At 38.7% G+C, this 17,361-nt stretch overlaps 4 protein-coding genes across 4 annotated transcripts; 3 read left to right on the top strand and 1 right to left on the bottom strand.

The window, feature by feature from the left end:
* Positions 1-811: 811 nt before the first annotated feature.
* On the top strand, positions 812-2,019 carry LOC137719780 (calcineurin B-like protein 7). Its single transcript, XM_068458803.2, has 5 exons — positions 812-880; positions 1,016-1,068; positions 1,182-1,262; positions 1,358-1,461; positions 1,676-2,019. Exons 1-5 carry the CDS (start codon positions 817-819, stop codon positions 1,737-1,739), a joined length of 366 nt encoding a protein of 121 aa, XP_068314904.2. The 5' UTR covers positions 812-816; the 3' UTR covers positions 1,740-2,019.
* A 1,610-nt stretch (positions 2,020-3,629) lies between these two features.
* Positions 3,630-6,606, top strand: LOC137719651 (phosphatidylinositol 4-kinase gamma 4). Its single transcript, XM_068458687.2, has 2 exons — positions 3,630-5,698; positions 5,915-6,606. Exons 1-2 carry the CDS (start codon positions 4,325-4,327, stop codon positions 6,299-6,301), a joined length of 1,761 nt encoding a protein of 586 aa, XP_068314788.2. The 5' UTR covers positions 3,630-4,324; the 3' UTR covers positions 6,302-6,606.
* A 198-nt stretch (positions 6,607-6,804) lies between these two features.
* On the bottom strand, positions 6,805-12,193 carry LOC137719650 (uncharacterized). The gene is made up of 6 exons (XM_068458686.2): positions 9,796-12,193; positions 8,796-9,424; positions 8,328-8,537; positions 7,750-7,967; positions 7,567-7,626; positions 6,805-7,422 (listed from the first exon to the last, which is right to left on the bottom strand). Exons 1-6 carry the CDS (start codon positions 12,128-12,130, stop codon positions 7,374-7,376), a joined length of 3,501 nt encoding a protein of 1,166 aa, XP_068314787.2. The 5' UTR covers positions 12,131-12,193; the 3' UTR covers positions 6,805-7,373.
* Positions 12,194-15,647: 3,454 nt separating this feature from the next.
* LOC137719778 (putative aspartic protease At2g35615) lies at positions 15,648-16,988 on the top strand. The gene has a single exon (XM_068458800.2). The coding sequence runs from the start codon at positions 15,648-15,650 to the stop codon at positions 16,986-16,988; it is 1,341 nt and encodes a 446-aa protein (XP_068314901.2).
* Positions 16,989-17,361: the final 373 nt, after the last annotated feature.

Genomic DNA, 17,361 nt, shown 5'->3' with positions numbered 1-17,361 from the left:
TACTTTCTTTTTGAAAATTGAAAACCAAAATCCAAAAGCGTTTTTTTTTAGTTATAAAAAATCGAGCTGAAGTTTTCGTAATTGAAGTTGGTAACTAAATAAGTTTTCAGATTGAAAACGAAATGGTTATCAAACAGCCTCTTAATTTAAACATTCATCGATGGAAAATATATTGGTTGATTTTGTTAGAATTAAGTTTGATAATCTGATGTTGTACTGATGTTTTGGGAAATGGCAGTTTCTGAGAGTGGGCAGTTCTGAAGTTAAAGACGGGCTCATACACAAGGTCTGTTTCCCTCTTTTTTCTTCAGAATTTGAAGTATTTGTTTACTAATATTTGATTTTACTTTGCATTAATTCTAAAGAATAATTTGGAAAAATTGACCTTTTTTTCTACTGCTTTTATAATTTGATGCTTATTATCAACAGGAAGAGCTCCGGCTTGCCCATTTCCAAAATCACAAAAAGAGGAACCTCTTTTTAGACAAGGTAAATATGTGGTCTTAAATTAATTCACTCTCTTAACATGCATGATTTTGTGATCTAATGATATTCTTCTTCACTTGTAAGTAAGAGACCTTAAGTTCGATTCTTGTCAAAGTATTATTATGGCAAGCTCAGTGTGAAGCTTAAATTATTCCCCTCCCCTTTTGTAAATAATGTTGTATTCATTTAAAAAAAAAAAAAAAAAAAAGCATGATTTTGATTTTTCATGTGCTAATGTATACTGAAGTGTTTGCATTAGGATTCTAATTCCTAAAATTTCTTTGTTCTGCCATGCTTTGTAGATATTTGATATTTTTTATGTCGACGACAATGGCCGTATTTGCAAATATTGAGCGTTTTCCACCCAAAAACTCTGACTCAGTCAAAACTACATGTAAGAACTCGACTCGTGATGCATTCGCCAATTCCCATGTGTTCGAAAATTTTCAGTTTTCAATTGGCAGTAGCATTAGCATGTCTTAACTTAAATGTGTAGGCACTAAAATTGATACATACATTGATATGGCAGATGCTTTTAAGTTATATGATCTGAGGCGCACTGGTTACATCGAGCACGAAGAGGTAAGTCCACTCGACTTGGTTTCTCCTTTAGCTAAAAGTCCTTGAGGTTTAAGTTCTTGTTTGCTCCTTCATGAATCGTGATTTTGCTTCAAATGATACAATTTTTAAAACAGTTGAAGGAGATGGTGCTGGCGCTTTTAGACGAGTCTGATCTCGTTCTTTCAGATGATATTGTCGAAATGATTGTGGACAAGGTAAGGATTTTGACTCCGTTTATCTTTGATGATTGCACTTCCCCAGTTTGTGATCTCGATGATTGTAACTTTCTTGTATGTTTCGGACAATCAAGGATGCAGATGGAAAAGCGGATGGTAAAATTGACGAGGAAGAGTGGAAGGAATACGCAGCACAAAACCCTTCTTTGCTGAAAAACATGACTCTTCCATACTTAATGTAAGTCCTAAAACCTAAACCTGCGTTCTGCAAACTTTAGTTAGTGTTTTGTAAATCGCTGAACAAGTATCGCATATTTTAGGTCATCCTCGTTATCTCTTGCACCACAAGCATGTGTCTGATATGCCGGTTCATTGGTGTTCTAGTTTTCGAAGAAGTTTTTGGTTTTGCTTGGCTTTTTAACAATGTCCGTATGCGTACGTTCTCTCTGCAGGGACATAACTCTAGCATTTCCCAGCTTTGTGCTGAACAATAAAGCAGAAAGATCTAAACCATGACCTAAAATAGGCAAGAAACCAGAAAGGTTGCTTCCTGCAGGAAATATAGAGAATTTGCAGAAGCGTGCTTGGAGTGTGGAAAAAATTAGCTTTGTGCTGAACATATCTGTTAGCCTACAAGTCATGGCTTGAGTGGAAGACTATTCCGAGTCCGCTTTGTATACGAACACAAAAACTGTACAATGCAACCATGAATCTCATGGAGAGTTCGATCCAGCTTTAGGATGAACGCTGGCGGCATGCTTAACACCATGGATATAGGAGGTTCTAATTGCTCTGTTCCGTCTGCCTTAATTGTTGAAGTTCACTTATTTGTAAGGTCATACTAGGATGTTTTCAAATGGAAAGCATTACGAATAATGCAAACACAATTTTTGTGTGTTGGAAGTGTGTCCAAGATGGCAAAACCTCGGGTTTAACAAGGGCACACAGCCCTTTCTATATCTCTCTCGTCACGTGATTAGGTGTAAAGAGATATGCACCATTATAGATAATTAAGTTTAAAGGTAAAGATACCGATTCGAGAATGCTTAGAATAGAATTAAGAAGGTTATTACAAAGTCGTGAGACCACATGTTGAGATGGAAACAAGGACGGAAACAACTAAATTTTGGATCTAATTAGGAGTATTTCCTCTCTTTTTTTTTTTTTTTGATCTCTCTCTTCACATAGACTTTTTGAAAGGGAAGCAGAGCGAGTGTCTTAGTTGCTTCGTGTAAGCCCAACCTTCCAAAATCGGTCCAATACGACTCAACTAGCCTTGATTGCGAAGTCCAAAAGGGTAATTATACCAATTTTTTTGTTTGGAAAAAATGTTTTATTCAAACACCAATAAAGAGTAGAAATTTTAAAATAAAAAGTTATCCTAAACTCAAACGTAACTATTAGGAATAAAAGTTGCGTCTTAAAAAGACATGTTCCTAAATAAGTTATCATGAGACAAAACAAAACAAAGGTCTTAGTTTCGATTCTTGCTAAAAGCGAATTTAGACAAATTATTACTTGCTCATTGTGAGACTAAGCCCACCTTCTTCCCCTTTAGCGTAGATAATATCGCTCGTTCACAAAAGAAAAAGAGAAGTGTTATTAGTACTCCAAAAATCTCATTTTACACTCCTCACAAATGTATTTTTCTTTCTAAATATAGAAAGTTTGGAGTGTAAAATAAGAATTTTAGAGTACCAATAACAATTCTCAAGAAAAAATACATATAAAACAAAATATATACAATGCAATCCAAAACAACAACACAAATAGACCAACATCGTACCCTAAAAATACAGAGCTCGATAAAAAATCTTGTTGAAGAATATCACATGGAATAAAACTTCAGAATACGAAAAAAAAAAAAAAAAAAAAAAAAAAAGCGCCACATATACAAGAATTAGAGAATAAAAACTACTTTATCATCTTTAAAACTTTCGGAAAAAAAAAAAAATTTTCTCAATAATTGCAAGCCATGCTGGTCTCTGTGAACCAGCGGGATGATTAAGCCATCTAATTTTTTATTAGGTTTGATTCTCGCAGAATACGAATTTAAACTATATTATTACTAGCATATTGTAAGGTTAAACTCATCCCCTAGTCTGGATAATATCGCTTGTTAAAAAAAAAAAAAAATTATATTCTAATATTTCCTTTACAATTTGGCATTTGAGTTTTTAAAATTTCAAAATGTGGCAATCGGATCCTTACTTTCTTTCATTCAACAAAAAAGAATATTCTTTTTGTTTGGTCGAAAAGGCTGGTTCTTTTTTTTACTCAGTCATTTCTAATAATTCCAAACAAAATTAATCACCGATTAATCAGCAATTAGACACGTGGCTTTTCCTAATTGGGCAAGCCACGCTGCTTAAAGGGCGTTTAACTTTTCCCACCGTCTTTCTCCTTAACTTGGTCAGCACTTCAACTGTCTGTCGCGTTGCTTCTGCGAACATTCCCACGGCAATTTAATTAATTAATTAAAAATATAAATTACTTATTCGTCGTCAAAATCCAACACCTCACCTCTCCTCTCTCCACTCCTCACATCTCACCGTCTACACGCTTCTTCCTTCCTCTTCCTCTCTCATTTTCCCCCGAATTACGTACCCTAAGCTGCTACACGACAAATCGCAATCGAGCTGAATTCTCTTCAGTCACTCCCTTCTTTCCGGTTCTTCCTTCTCGGTAAGAATCGTGATCTTTGTTATTGATTTGCCCCTGTAACTTGTTATTGGTAATTTGCTGGCTCCAATTTGTAGGATTTTGTTTTGCCGATTGGTTTGTGGGTTCTTGGATTTTTACTTGGGTTCTGTAATTTCGGTTTGTAGGTGATGGATTTATAGGGGTTGGATCTGTGGGTACTTTTTCCCTTTTCTTTTGGAGGGGAGGAGGGTATTCAAGTTTGTTCCTTTTGTTGTATAGTTTGTGAAAATTGAATCTAGGGTTTGTTTGATCATCTGGGTATTAATCGGGTGGTCAATTTAGGGTTAGATATGGCTGCATTCTTGTAAATATGTGTATAGTTTTCCTAGGGTTTGAAAGTTCTGCATTGATTTGAAGAGCTTTTTGACCTTCTTGGAAAATTTCGAATTAAGAGCATAATGTCGTCCGCCGGTATTGCTACTCTTACTCCGGCTCACAGTGAGCCCGGGTTTCCCCAACCGTGTATGTCTTTGGATGAATCGATATTGATATATCTCTCTGTGTCTGGGTCAACTACTCCCATGAGTGTTTTGGAATCGGACTCTATTGAGTCAGTGAAGCTTAGGATACAAACCTACAAAGGGTTTGTTGCTAAGAAGCAAAAGTTAGTTTGTGGAGGTAGAGAACTGGCTAGGAGCAATTCCATACTCCGGGAATACGGGGTAACGGATGGGAATATTCTACATTTGGTCCTTAGGCTTTCTGACCTTCAAGAGATCAATGTCCAAACAACTTGTGGGAAAGAGTTTACCTTCCATGTCGAACGTGGTAAAGATGTTGGATATGTGAAACAAAAGATTGCAAAGAAGAATAAAGAGTTTGTTGATCTAGAAAAACAAGAAGTTGTGTGTGATGGGAAACTACTTGAAGATCAGAGACTTATTGATGACTTATGTAAACATAATGATGCTGTCTTACATCTGTTGGTTCGGAAGTCTGCAAAAGTTAGGGCCAGACCAGTTGAGAAGAACTTTGAATTGTCAGTTGTGGCATCACAGTTGGATGATGGAAAAAATTATGAAGTTGGTGGAGATAATGTGAAGCGACAGTATGAAGCTGGTCAGCATGACTTTAAGAGAGGTTATGAAGTTGTGCCGAGAAAACCTCCTGACAGGGGTTTTTGGTTGGAGCCTGTCATTGTTAACTCCAAGATTGAATTACCTTCCCAGATTTGGGACATGGTTAATGACACGTCTGACGGACTACATAGTGGGAGTTATCCAATTAGGTCCATGGAGGGTACTGGAGGAGCGTATTTTATGCCAGACTCTTCAGGTCAAAAGCATGTATCTGTTTTTAAGCCAATTGATGAGGAGCCTATGGCTCAAAACAATCCGAGGGGGCTGCCATTGTCATTGGATGGTGAAGGATTGAAAAGGGGAACAAGAGTTGGAGAAGGAGCACTTAGAGAAGTGGCTGCTTACCTCTTGGATCATCCATTGGGTGGGCATCGCATGCTGTTTGGTAATGCAAAGGGCTTTGCTGGGGTCCCCCCAACATTTATTGTCAAGTGCTTTCATAAAGTGTTCAACCATCCTGGGGATGCAACTGTTAAGGTCGGGTCCTTGCAGAAGTTCATGGAGAATAGTGGAAGTTGTGAAGACATGGGCCCTGCAGCTTTCCCAACTGAGGAAGTGCATAAGATTTCTGTTTTGGATATCAGATTGGCAAATGCGGACAGGCATGCAGGAAACATTTTGCTGGGCAAAGAGGGTGAAGATGGCCGGACTGTGCTGATTCCAATTGATCATGGGTACTGCTTACCTGAAACGGTAAGTACATTCACTTAAACTTTTATTAACTGGCAGTGATTTGTCCTTGTTGTCATTTTGTTATTGTTTTTGGCGTTTCTTTTCTCGTTTTCCTGAAATCTATCTGCATCATATAGTCATCAGCTCATTGCCATGACATTATCTAGGAGATTTATTTTCATTTTTGTTTTCTGATATTGTAATACTAATTTCATGTGCATTGTCTTGTTCCTGCAGTTTGAAGACATTACATTTGACTGGTTGTATTGGCCACAAGCACGCAAGCCTTATGCTGACGAGGTCATTGATTACATCAAATCACTGGATGCAGAAGAAGATATTGCCCTTTTGAAGTTCCATGGATGGTACATGCCCCGCAAATGTGCTCGCACACTGCGCATTTCAACCATGCTGTTGAAGAAAGGGGCAGAGAGACAGTTCACTCCCTTTGCCATAGGAAACATAATGTGCAGAAAAAGCTTGAACAAGGAATCCGTCATTGAGGAGATAGTGCAAGAAGCAGAGGATTCTGTGCTCCCTGATTCAAGTGAAGATGCTTTTCTTGAGGCCGTGTCCCAAATTATGGACCGTCACCTTGATGAGATTGCAAGATCACCTTCGTAACGGGATGCTGAATCATGTGGAGAACATAGGTACATAAAGTGTGTATGACCATGTGATCAGCGTACATATGTTTGTATAGCAAGAGGACTAGCCCTCCTTTTGCCCATACACCTTCAATTTCGTATCCGTTTTTTCATTATAGACCGCAGTTTCTTTTGTATTCGTGCTTTTCCTTACAGACCAAAATCCAGTTTCGGTTGACTTGTAGTGAAGTTCGTGGTTCATTTCGTGACAATTTCTAATCCATTTGTAATAGCTCTGAAGTTTGTTTTGAAGACAGAAAATTTCATTTGTTAGGTTTGGGATGCTTTTTTTGTTCTGGATACTGCATATTCCAAAAATGCATATCAGACAACTATATTTTGATAAATGTTTAAGAATCAAATAGGAAAATGGCAACTTGTTGGCATTGGTGGTTGATACAATCGGAATTGTTTCGGTTTTAATGAATTAAATGAGCCATTTGATTTGTTGGACACATCAGGTACGTTGAAACTCACATGTACTGTGGGCAAAATCTACAATACCACGTTGCATCCAATGCTACGGTGAAACATATCGTATACACTCGTCACTTCCACCTACTCCATTAATACTCCGGTGCACTCAGTCGATGCATTTTCCAGCTTGTTAAATTAAGTTGGAATTACAATAAGATAAAAGGGCAAAATCCAATGAGGTTGGAAATTATTCACAAATTAAAGCAAATATATAGGAATTAATATTTAAGGAACCAGCTCCGAAGATGTGTTGTTGCAAGTGACCACTCGGAGTCGGAATTGGGAGCTAGCCGAACTGCTGCAATGGCTAGTCTTTGGGTGAGAAGAATGGGCAACATGCACAATTGACTATTGCAACTTCTGCGCCGGTGTAAGAATGCACGAGACGGTGACTTCGGTAAAAGGTAACCTGAAAGGTAAATGCTTGGCACCAAATCATGGAGCTCCGGGTACTTGTACAGAGTTTGTCCAGCGTTTGTGCAGCGACCGGAATAAGCATGCGGAGTTTGACATTACCATGAACTTCTTACATGCTCGATTACTGTTGTCTCTCGGAGCATGCATATGAAGCATCACCTTTCTTTCTTGCTGGGCTTCTTCAGCATTTTCTTCGATCTTTTTCTGCAATCAAAGACATCAAGACGTAAGAAAATGTTCGTACTAAGAAAATAAAATGCTATGGTAAAATAACACAAATCAATGCTTTGGTGTTCCGTGCTGGTTAAGTATTGCATGGAAACAACTCCATCAGATTGACGGACTTACTTCTTAGCAGGCTTGCCGCTGAAACCAATTGCACTCTTCATCGTCTGTGTTGGTCTTTTTCTGTGATCAAGATAGTCAGGATGCAAAAATGTGACTACTTCGAAAACAGAATACAATGAAATCATGTTCCATAAACCAGGTAAGTATTGTATGGAAACAACTTTATTAAAGTTAAGAAATTACTTCATAATAGGTTTGCCGCTGAACCCAAATACACCCTTCATCAACGAGCTTATATCCATAGAGCGCTCCTGCATGATCTTATCATGGTATATTTTGCTCCCAATCTCACTGATCTGATCCTCCACTTCTTCCAAAGTTTGGTCCACATTGAGCGGAAGCTCTCCTTTCCTAATGACAGTTACACCGAAGCCATTTGTTTTGGCTTCCCGAAAAACATCCTGGAGAGGAGATAAGTGGACGGTTCAGATAAATCGGTCACCCACCTCAACAGATCAATAAAGATTAGACTGAACAATTGAAGGGGAACAATTGAACAGCAGTCGGGAAAGAGATTTAATTTGTGAGTGGGATAACCTATGAAAACCATAGAGTCTCACATCTCAAGTGTCGTCTTAAAATGAAAAAACATTACGAGTCCTGTTAACTGAGTGATATTGAAAATATAAAATGGCTATTCCACCCAAGTTGGCCTCTCTTGAGAGAATATAATTTGCTAAGACCATGAATTGCAAGAAATTTTCAACAGCTGCAACTGAAGAATGATGATCTTCAGAACTGAAAACAAATTAATTCTTTACCTTCGGTGGCTGGGCAACAACAAAGGCATGGCCATTCCCATGTGTTTCCATTTGAGCCTGGATGATATAACAGAGATTTTTGCAATCATTACTGTCCTCGAAAGCAATCACATGGTACGGCTTCGGTTCCAATTCAAGATCCGCAGCCATCTCCAATGAATAAAATCCAATCCTTTGTTCTTCATTATCAACTGTGTACAGCTCAATGCACTGGTAAGTACAGAGAGAATTAACTACTGGTTGAGTATTGGGGAAAAATATCTACATAAAGCTTAAAATCAAGGCGGATGTTAAAAACCAAATAGATGTGGAATAAGGATTAGAGGTTTGAAACCCAGGACCTCCTGGAACTTGAATATAGTGTTAGATGACAACTAATTCCAGAAGATGAAACTATTGGGGAATGAACTGACAGCACAAATCAAGCTTAAAAAATTGCAGAAAAGTCGAAGCGCATATCTAGCTTACCAGCACATAAGGCAGATCTAACCACCACAAGTAATCTTCTTTCTTATCTTCTGCATATTCACGGTATTTGCTCACTACAGCCTGTGGCCCAAACAATTCCATCTCTCTCTTAAGCTTGCTGAGTTTCTTTTCCATGAATTCCTTACTTTTTTCAGGCATTCTGTCCATCAGATCAGCAGCTTCCTGTATTTCTTTTTCAGTGATCCATCGATCTAAACCCTTCCCCATGTCCCTCATAGTGGATTTAATTTCTGGGTCTGTCTCCGCATTGTAGGATTCCAAAAACCCCTGAGACCATTTTTTCGTGTGTTGCCAAAACTCCTTTCCTGATTTTTTGCCAGTTCTAGCAGAACCATCACTCCCTTCTATAATTGTCTTTGAACTGCTAATATCCTTCTTATTTGGGTCATTGGTTATGGAAGTAGCAGCAATACTCTCATGGGATTGGGATCCTGTTGAGTTCTGAAGAAAGTTCTGCTCATCTTTATTCACCAAAATCTCACTATTCTCAGCAAAAATTGCCATCCGCTGCTCTTGCAAATAATTCAAGAACTCCGGACTCTTTTCTATTGGGGGACCTTTCCAGCGGGGTATAATTTTCTCTGGTGAATCATAGATGCTGATACCATCTACAAGGAAAGCAAAATATTAGTCCAAGCAAAATATGTATTCAAGAAAAATCAAATATCCAATCTTCTCATTAGTTGGAAAGATTTAAACCTAAAAGCTACCATAACTACAGCCCTCCATTTTCCATGTCCAAGAGAAAGATTATATTAACAAATAGTCGGCCTAACAAGCGGTCAATGGATCTAGTTATGTAAGGAACCGGTTTAGCTAACAAATACAAAGAGAAGAGTAAACTACCACCAGAAAACCTATGAGGCCTATCGAACTGGTTGCAGTAAAAACTTGAAATATCTCACCATAGTGAGAATGCTGTACAATGAAATTGACCCTTTCTGAAAAGTAGATCAATAGGTATGTGTCCAAAAATTACCTGCACCATAATTGAGGTTTTCAATGTTCGCATGGAGCAACTCATGCAGTTTCGTCAGCTTTTTATTCTCTGTCTCAACTTTCTTCTCAAGACCCTTGAAGAATGCATCCTTATCTTCAGCATCCATCATATGAAACGGATCCCGTCCTGCCAATTCATTGTCTCGGACTTGAAGCACAATTTCCCTAAGACTATCATCTTTCATCCATTCATGTTCACTGTCATCTTCTTCATTAGATCCAAGCTTAGTCATGTCCGAACTCATAATTGATTCTTGATCTGCTTTTCCTTTTGAAACCATGTAATTATCTCTAAAACCAACTCCAATCTTCTTAGCTATAGGTTCAAATTCCTTAAAGTTTTCCTCCATCCACTTCTCATATTTAACAGATGGTTCTGTCATTGAATCACTGTTACTACTTTCATGATCTAAAGAAACCTGTTCCTTTTGATCATCGTCCATGAAGTGTCTTTTCTCGGTTTCATCAGGTTTATCACTCTTTATAGCTTCAAATTTTTCATCCTTCAGATCATAATCTTCAGAAGCATTTTCGGTAGATGGAGGATCTGATGTTTCATCTGGAATCACATGAGCTAAAACATTATTGACCACGAACCCTCCCTGGCTTCCATTGTTACCAAAGTCTTTATCACTTTGTAGCCTTCCAAGAACATCACTTCTGGGGACAGGTTCAAATCGGGGCTCTTCATTTAGCTTTGTTTTGTCATGTTTTTTGGAAAGATACTCCCTAGCTTCTTTCACTGATCTTATAACCCTTGGTTTGACTTGACGGGTACCATTGCTGGACTTGCTGGACTCCCTAAAAGGAGCATTGTCTGGTAACTGCAAATTCCGTTTACAGTCTGTTACATCCCGGTTAGTGCTTTCCCTATCATCTGAAACTTCGATATTCAAAATACTAGAAGTTTGATTATGCCCGTCCTCAACAAAGTCTAACTTTTTAATAGAAGAAGTATCATCACGACCCTCACTTTGCCTGAAATCTCCATTTACAAGGTTGGTTAGAATATTTGCTTCCCCTTCTCCATGCCGTTTGACAGTTTCTATTTCATCCGAATTTTCATTCACAGTTCCATCTGAAATTTCATCATTCAGAGTCTGAATATCGTTTCTATCCCTATCCCTGCTCTCAATTTCTCGCGCTTGCCTGGCCATATTTCTGATTTCATGAACTTTATCATCAAAATCTGTATTCACAGCAGCAGTCATGGAACTTGGAGAAACTTGTAGAGCCAGGTTACCATTTGATGATTTTTCTCTCACAACAACCTTCATAAGTTCTTGCTTGTCAAGGCTAGGCTTTTTAAAGGAACCCAGTGGCAGTTCTGGAGCTGCTTGAACAACTTCCACACTGCTCGGTTCTAACATCTCTTTCTCCTTTCTTGCCTTGATCTTTCTCCTCATCATTTCCTTCTCCAATTCCGAGTACCGCTCTTCTTTATTTCCAAAAGTGAATAACTTCTTCAATGCCCACAACGCAATGACACCATACAACACCAATCTCCCAACTCGAGATAGCTTTGGTATCAACTCAGGTCCAAGAGTAAAACCCTGAATCGCCTTCACAAGACCCTCACCCTCACCCTCATTAACAAACTTGGCTATGGAACTATTCCTCGGAATCCCATTGTTCCCTCTCTCCATCTCTCTAGCTAAACTCTCCGCCTGCAAAATTTTCAGGTTCACCTCCGCCGAGCCCTCCAATTCTTCTCGCTCAACCCGGCTTCTCCTCAAGATTTCATCCTCATTAACCGAAACTGCTTTCACACTACCATCAGAATCTTGGACAACAGTAAAAATATGACCCGAACCAATGCCCCAGTACTCAGTATCCCTCTTATACTGCTCCATCCAACTCTCCAATTTACTCAACAAAACCGAATCACCAAGACGTTTCGAATTCGATTCTTCTACATTACCCGTTTCAGCTACACTATCATCAGCAACCCCATTACCAAATTTGCTCTCTTTCGCACCATCATCAGAAACCAAATTGCTAAATTGACTCTCAGAATCAACAAAATTACTATTCAAAAACTGAAATTCAGAACTTGGGTTTAAAGGAATTGAATTCTGGTTCACCTTTTGCCCGTCAGTGAGCTTCTTCCTCAGCGAGTTTCTGCGGCTGGTGGGCCCACCGAACTGAGCGAAAGCTCGAAACTTTCTGCTGTTACAGGAGAGTAAATAGATGGAAAATGATGGGTTTTTGTGGAAATCGAAGGTGCGAATGTTGTACCGAAATGGGGTTTTCTTGTTCGGAGATTTGACGGGAGATTTGGAAGGGAAAGGTGATGTGAGAGAGAGAACCTCCATGGATGAAGATTGAGAGGTTACATTCAGAGCTTTCGCGGAGATTTTGGAGGGGTTTTTCAGTATTTGTCAGTTGGTATATTATGACACGTCGTTCATGAAGGAGAACGACATGTAACATATGTCGTACTAATTAAAGATTTCAAAAGCTAGCATTTTTTGGGTGAACAAATATGATGCTCTACACATTAGTATGCCACATATGCGGAGAAGTAATAGTAGTAGTAAGTACTTACATATAACGGGATTAATATTGTAGCGATATTTTAAGTTTATCATTTACTGATAATCGTTTACATGATTAGTTTGGAATACCGTCACAATGACATTCCGTTGCATGCAAGTTTTTCTCGTTAAAATTATGCATGTAACGCTCACAATGTAAAAAAGTTAAATTTTTCTACTCATATGGACAACTGACGATGACAAAATTCATGTGAAGGATTGCAGGTGCACACATATTTTTCTGTTAGGGGTCATCACAACACAATTCATTCATGTCTAGGTTGTCTTACCATCTATACTTTCCCCACATTTAGAAACTTGAGAATACAATGTATTTCTTGTATGGTAATTATATACCAGTTCATCCAATCTTAGGTTGCTTCATCGTATACAGATCAACCCCAAAAAATTACCAACTATAAACCTTGAACCTGCCCTATAAACTCCACACCTAGGGCTAGGCGGGGGCTAGCAACCATGGCCTCGACTCTGATATTCTCCCTCCTCCTCTTACTAATTTCAATCAAGATCACCATACCTCCATCGTCCATGTCTTCTCCTAAGACAACGGTCCATGGTTTTGAGGCACGTCTCATTCATCGCGACTCTCCTCAATCCCCGTTCTACAACCTCAAGGCCACACCTACCAATCGCATCAAATCAGCTCGCCGCAGAATCATAGCTAGACAAAACTACTTCAAATGGCTAATGTCAGGTAAAACACGGCGCAATTCCATTCAGCACGCCGATTGATAGAGACCATGGAGACAACATCATGAGGTTCAAAGTTGGCACCCCAAGAGTTGACACCTTTGGGATTTTCGACATGGCCAGCGATTTAATTTGGTTTCAGTGTAAGCCTTGTGAAAAATGCTACGAACAAGGCATACCAACATTTGATCCTGCAAACTCAGACAGCTATCAGAAGGTAATGTGCGGCTCCATCGAGTGCAATACAACCTCAGATGCCCATTGCCCTGATCCGAAAGGCAAATGCCGGTACAAAATTGCGTACCAAGATGGATACCGAAGGAGACATTGCCACGGAGACAATCATGCTTGAACACGATGGATTAAGTGGTAACATTAACTTAACAAACATGATTATCAGTTGAGGTCACACCAATGTCGAAACAAAAGCAGGTCATCACCCACCTGGAGTTGTGGGACATAGGAGTTAGGAGAGAGCCTTCTTCGCTTGTTGGTCAGATTTCGTACCCCCACCTTTCGTATTGCATTTCTTCCAAAAATAATGGCATCTACAATAACAGCAACGTGAAAATTGGGTTACTACCGGCTGGCAGTGGTCACTGAAACTGAGGCAAAAAACTCAAACACCTTGGTTGAGCGGTGAAAATGGTTAGTACTATCTAAACTTAGAGGGCATTAGCGTCGATGGCGCAACGCTCAATGTTTCGAGTTCAGTTTTTAATATGACCGCAGGTGGGGAGGGAGGTGTTTTCATGGACTCGGCAACAACTCATACTATGCTTGCATTTGGAGCTTTAGTAAGCTGAGAAGGTAATCATATATGCTTTATCAGATTTCCGTAGAGTGGGAGATTATGATGGCATTTTCATAATTTGTTACGATGATAGCCGGTTTCAAGCGGATAAAACGCCGGAAATTGTGCTTCATTTCACGGGACTGGAGTTTCCGGTAAGTGCGGATAACACTTGGGCTGTGAATTCTCAAGGACACTACTGACTGGCTATTTTGAGTTTTGCAGGTCTTACTATCTTTGGAATGTACCAGCACTGGAATGTGAATGTTGGGTATGATTTCAGTTAACAACGTCACATCCTTCAAGTGTACAAATTTATGTCGGTATACTTAAAAACGTGGGACAAATTTACACACATAGGCAGGGACTCTAGCTTTATTAGGGATTATTAGTAATGATGGCACCTAAATATGTGGTACTTGTAATTTTCATTGGCATCATCTTTGTAAATGAAGAAATTTGAGATTCTACCATAAAACTTATTGGCAATAAAGAGGGTAATCCTACTTATAAACTCATGCAAGGTCCTTTCTCCCACCATCTTCAACAGTAACATGAGATATCTGAATTGTTATCTACCTATTTTCTCCAAGTAATATTAGACATTTTTCCTTATTTATATGCAGCATATGGTTAGTGTTCTAAACACAATCTAGATGGTTGGCTCGAATACCTAAGTACTTAAAAAAATTGCATTGGGTACCTAGACTGGCTAAGTGAATTCTTTTTATAAGTAATTTACGGTTATGACCCACTCTCATCAAGCAAGGAAGGGGAACTCAAACACTCTCTCCATGCGATTGCTTGCGTCTCTTTGCCATGGTCACTTCAATATCCATCTATTCAATAAACCGTAGTACTTTATAATGAGATATGATATCCACACATCTATTTTTACTTATTTTATATTTATTTAATTTTCAACCGTCGGATCAGATGAATTGAAGAAAATCAAATGACGTAAATTAACAAGAGATGTGAGAAAAATAAAAAAACATATGCTTGTATAGCACACCCCCTTTATAATTTATATAATCCACACACCCCCTTTATAATTTATATATTCTTTCATTTGCATTTTATGTTCCCCAAGTATATATATTTTGTTCTTAAGTATAAATAAACTTATTTATATATTAATAAAATAAATTTTATTAAAATTAAAAAAAATGCTTAGCCCCAAACTGCCACCACTGATTACCGCCTGCGATTTTTAGAACATCGCATATAGTACTACAACTACACAACTTCAATTGAGAAATTCATCAAATAAGCTTATATCCGTAGACAATAGCAATGTCCTCCATAACGTTACAAGCTATAACTTGTAGATTGACAAATCCGAATAAACATGTGACTTTCCCCTTCAGATAAACATGTGACTAATTAAGTTTGATTTGGCCGAATATTTATTTGATTGATAAAATTGAAGAAGGGACTAAACGTATTTTTAATACAAGAATCCTAACATCTTGCCCTACAAGTAACGAAACTGATTTCTCCCAATTCCACATCTGCCACTACACAAATATTACTCGATTCTTATAAGAAATTACAAACAATTACTCGATACATTTAAGGAAATATAAATGTCTTGGAGTACAAGATAACTTTAAATAGGGTTAATACACAATACTTACTTGATCTACTACGTATCTAGGTTTCTTTCCAATTACCATACACTGAAGCAAATATCAATTACACTTTACAGACCTTGATCCAACCCTATATATTACCTCCCCCTGCTATACAACAATGCTCTAAAATTTTAGACCTGCATGTCTACCAACCATGGCATCAACACTAATATTCTCCCTCGTTGCACTAATTTCAATCATCACCGTCCCTTCCTCCATGTCTTCTCCTAAAGCATCCGTTAAAGGCTTTGAGGCGCGTCTCATTCACCGCGACTCCCCCGCATCTCCGCTCTACAACCCTAGGGCAACACGTGCTGATCTCATAAAATCATCCGGCCGCAGAACCATAGCGAGACAGAACTACTTCAACTGGCTAATGTCAAATAAAACGTGGAGCGGTTATTCAAGCAGTTACGTCTGGGCGCCTATTGATCAAAGCCCAGGAGATTACATCATGAGGTTTAAAGTCGGCACCCCGGAAGTTGACACCTTCGGAGTCTTTGACACTGGCAGCCACTTGACTTGGCTGCAGTGTGAGCCTTGTGACCAGTGTTTCAGTCAAACCATACCAATATACAATCCTGCAAGCTCACAAAGCTATGAGAAGGCAATGTGTGGCTCGATTGTGTGCAACACAGCCTCAGGTGCCCGCTGCCCTAATCCAAACGGCGAATGTAAGTATGAGATTAACTATATGGACGGATCATTCACCGAAGGAGACGTTGCCACAGAAACCGTCACGCTTGAAGATGATGGATTAAGTGGTAGCATTAGTTTCCAAAATATAATCATTGGTTGTGGTCACTCTAATGTTGACACAACTGCAGGATACCCTGCACCGGGAATTGTCGGTTTAAGTAGACAACCTTCTTCACTTGTTAGCCAGATTCCATTACATCGTATTTCATATTGCATACCTTCTAAAGATAAAGGTAACCATAGCTCTGTGAGATTTGGTTCAGCGGCAGTAATCACGGAAGAAGAGACGCAAACTTCGCTTTTGAGCGGTCAATATGGTTTGTACCAGCTAAGCTTAGAAGGGATTAGTATTGATGGAACACTGCTCAATATTTCAAGGTCAGTGTTTGACATGACGGCAGACCGAGGAGGAGTTTTCATGGATTCAGCAACAACTTTTACTTTGCTTGCATTTGATGCTTTTATTGAGTTCAAGTTGGGAATGATGAATGCTTTGTCGGATTTCAAACCAGTGACAGATGTGGATGGACTTTTCCCACTATGTTACAATTATCGTAGTGGTTTCAGATTGGATATAACGCCGGAAATTGTGTTCCATTTCACAGGACTAGACTTTCCGTTGGGCGACGAGAACACTTGGATTGTGAATTCTGAGGGAAATCTCTGCTTGGCCATGAGCCTAAATGAAGGAAGCTCAGACTATACCATTTTTGGAATGTACCAACAACAAAACGTGAATGTTGGATATGACTTGGACAACAATATTGTATCCCTCAAGTACGGTGAGTGTGAATGAAATGAAAATTATAAGGAGAGGAGGACTGTTATACTTTTGCTTTCACAACCCTCTTGCAATAGGGTTGTGTTGGAAAATAATACGGTTAGGAGATTGTGTTTTGTTTGTAAGTTAGCAAGTTAGTAACATGTTTGTTTTTTATTTTTTTTTATTTATTTATTTTTTATTTTTATAATTTTATTAAGGTTTTTTGGTTAGGTATTTAAGTTTTTCTAATGGGATAAGGATTATGAATTTGAGTCTCAGTCTCAACCCTTCTTGGAAATTTTGTAATATTTTTTCTTTATGTCTATGAATTAAGATGCAAAATTTGGCAATAAATGAGAGAATAAATAGATTGAAAATTGGTGGGGTTTTTGTTGAACTCCAGAGA

This window comes from Pyrus communis, chromosome 1, assembly GCF_041283825.1.
Source record: "Pyrus communis isolate YQ-2024b chromosome 1, ASM4128382v1, whole genome shotgun sequence".
NCBI lineage: Eukaryota > Viridiplantae > Streptophyta > Magnoliopsida > Rosales > Rosaceae > Pyrus > Pyrus communis.
This window is presented reverse-complemented; position numbering and strand designations above follow the sequence as displayed.

Bases quoted from the DNA above. Each gene is read 5' to 3' on its own strand.
- LOC137719778 (XM_068458800.2), top strand. From the start codon at position 15,648: ATGGCATCAACACTAATATTCTCCCTCGTTGCACTAATTTCAATCATC.
- LOC137719780 (XM_068458803.2), top strand. From the start codon at position 817: ATGGCCGTATTTGCAAATATTGAGCGTTTTCCACCCAAAAACTCTGAC. The intron at 1,263-1,357 runs GTAAGGATTTTG...CGGACAATCAAG, and splicing joins TCGAAATGATTGTGGACAAG to GATGCAGATGGAAAAGCGGA. The intron at 1,462-1,675 runs GTAAGTCCTAAA...TTCTCTCTGCAG, and splicing joins ATGACTCTTCCATACTTAAT to GGACATAACTCTAGCATTTC.
- LOC137719651 (XM_068458687.2), top strand. From the start codon at position 4,325: ATGTCGTCCGCCGGTATTGCTACTCTTACTCCGGCTCACAGTGAGCCC. The intron at 5,699-5,914 runs GTAAGTACATTC...TTGTTCCTGCAG, and splicing joins GGTACTGCTTACCTGAAACG to TTTGAAGACATTACATTTGA.
- LOC137719650 (XM_068458686.2), bottom strand. From the start codon at position 12,130: ATGGAGGTTCTCTCTCTCACATCACCTTTCCCTTCCAAATCTCCCGTC. The intron at 7,627-7,749 runs GTAATTTCTTAA...TCTTGATCACAG, and splicing joins AGCGGCAAACCTATTATGAA to AAAAAGACCAACACAGACGA. The intron at 7,423-7,566 runs GTAAGTCCGTCA...CTTTGATTGCAG, and splicing joins AGCGGCAAGCCTGCTAAGAA to AAAAAGATCGAAGAAAATGC.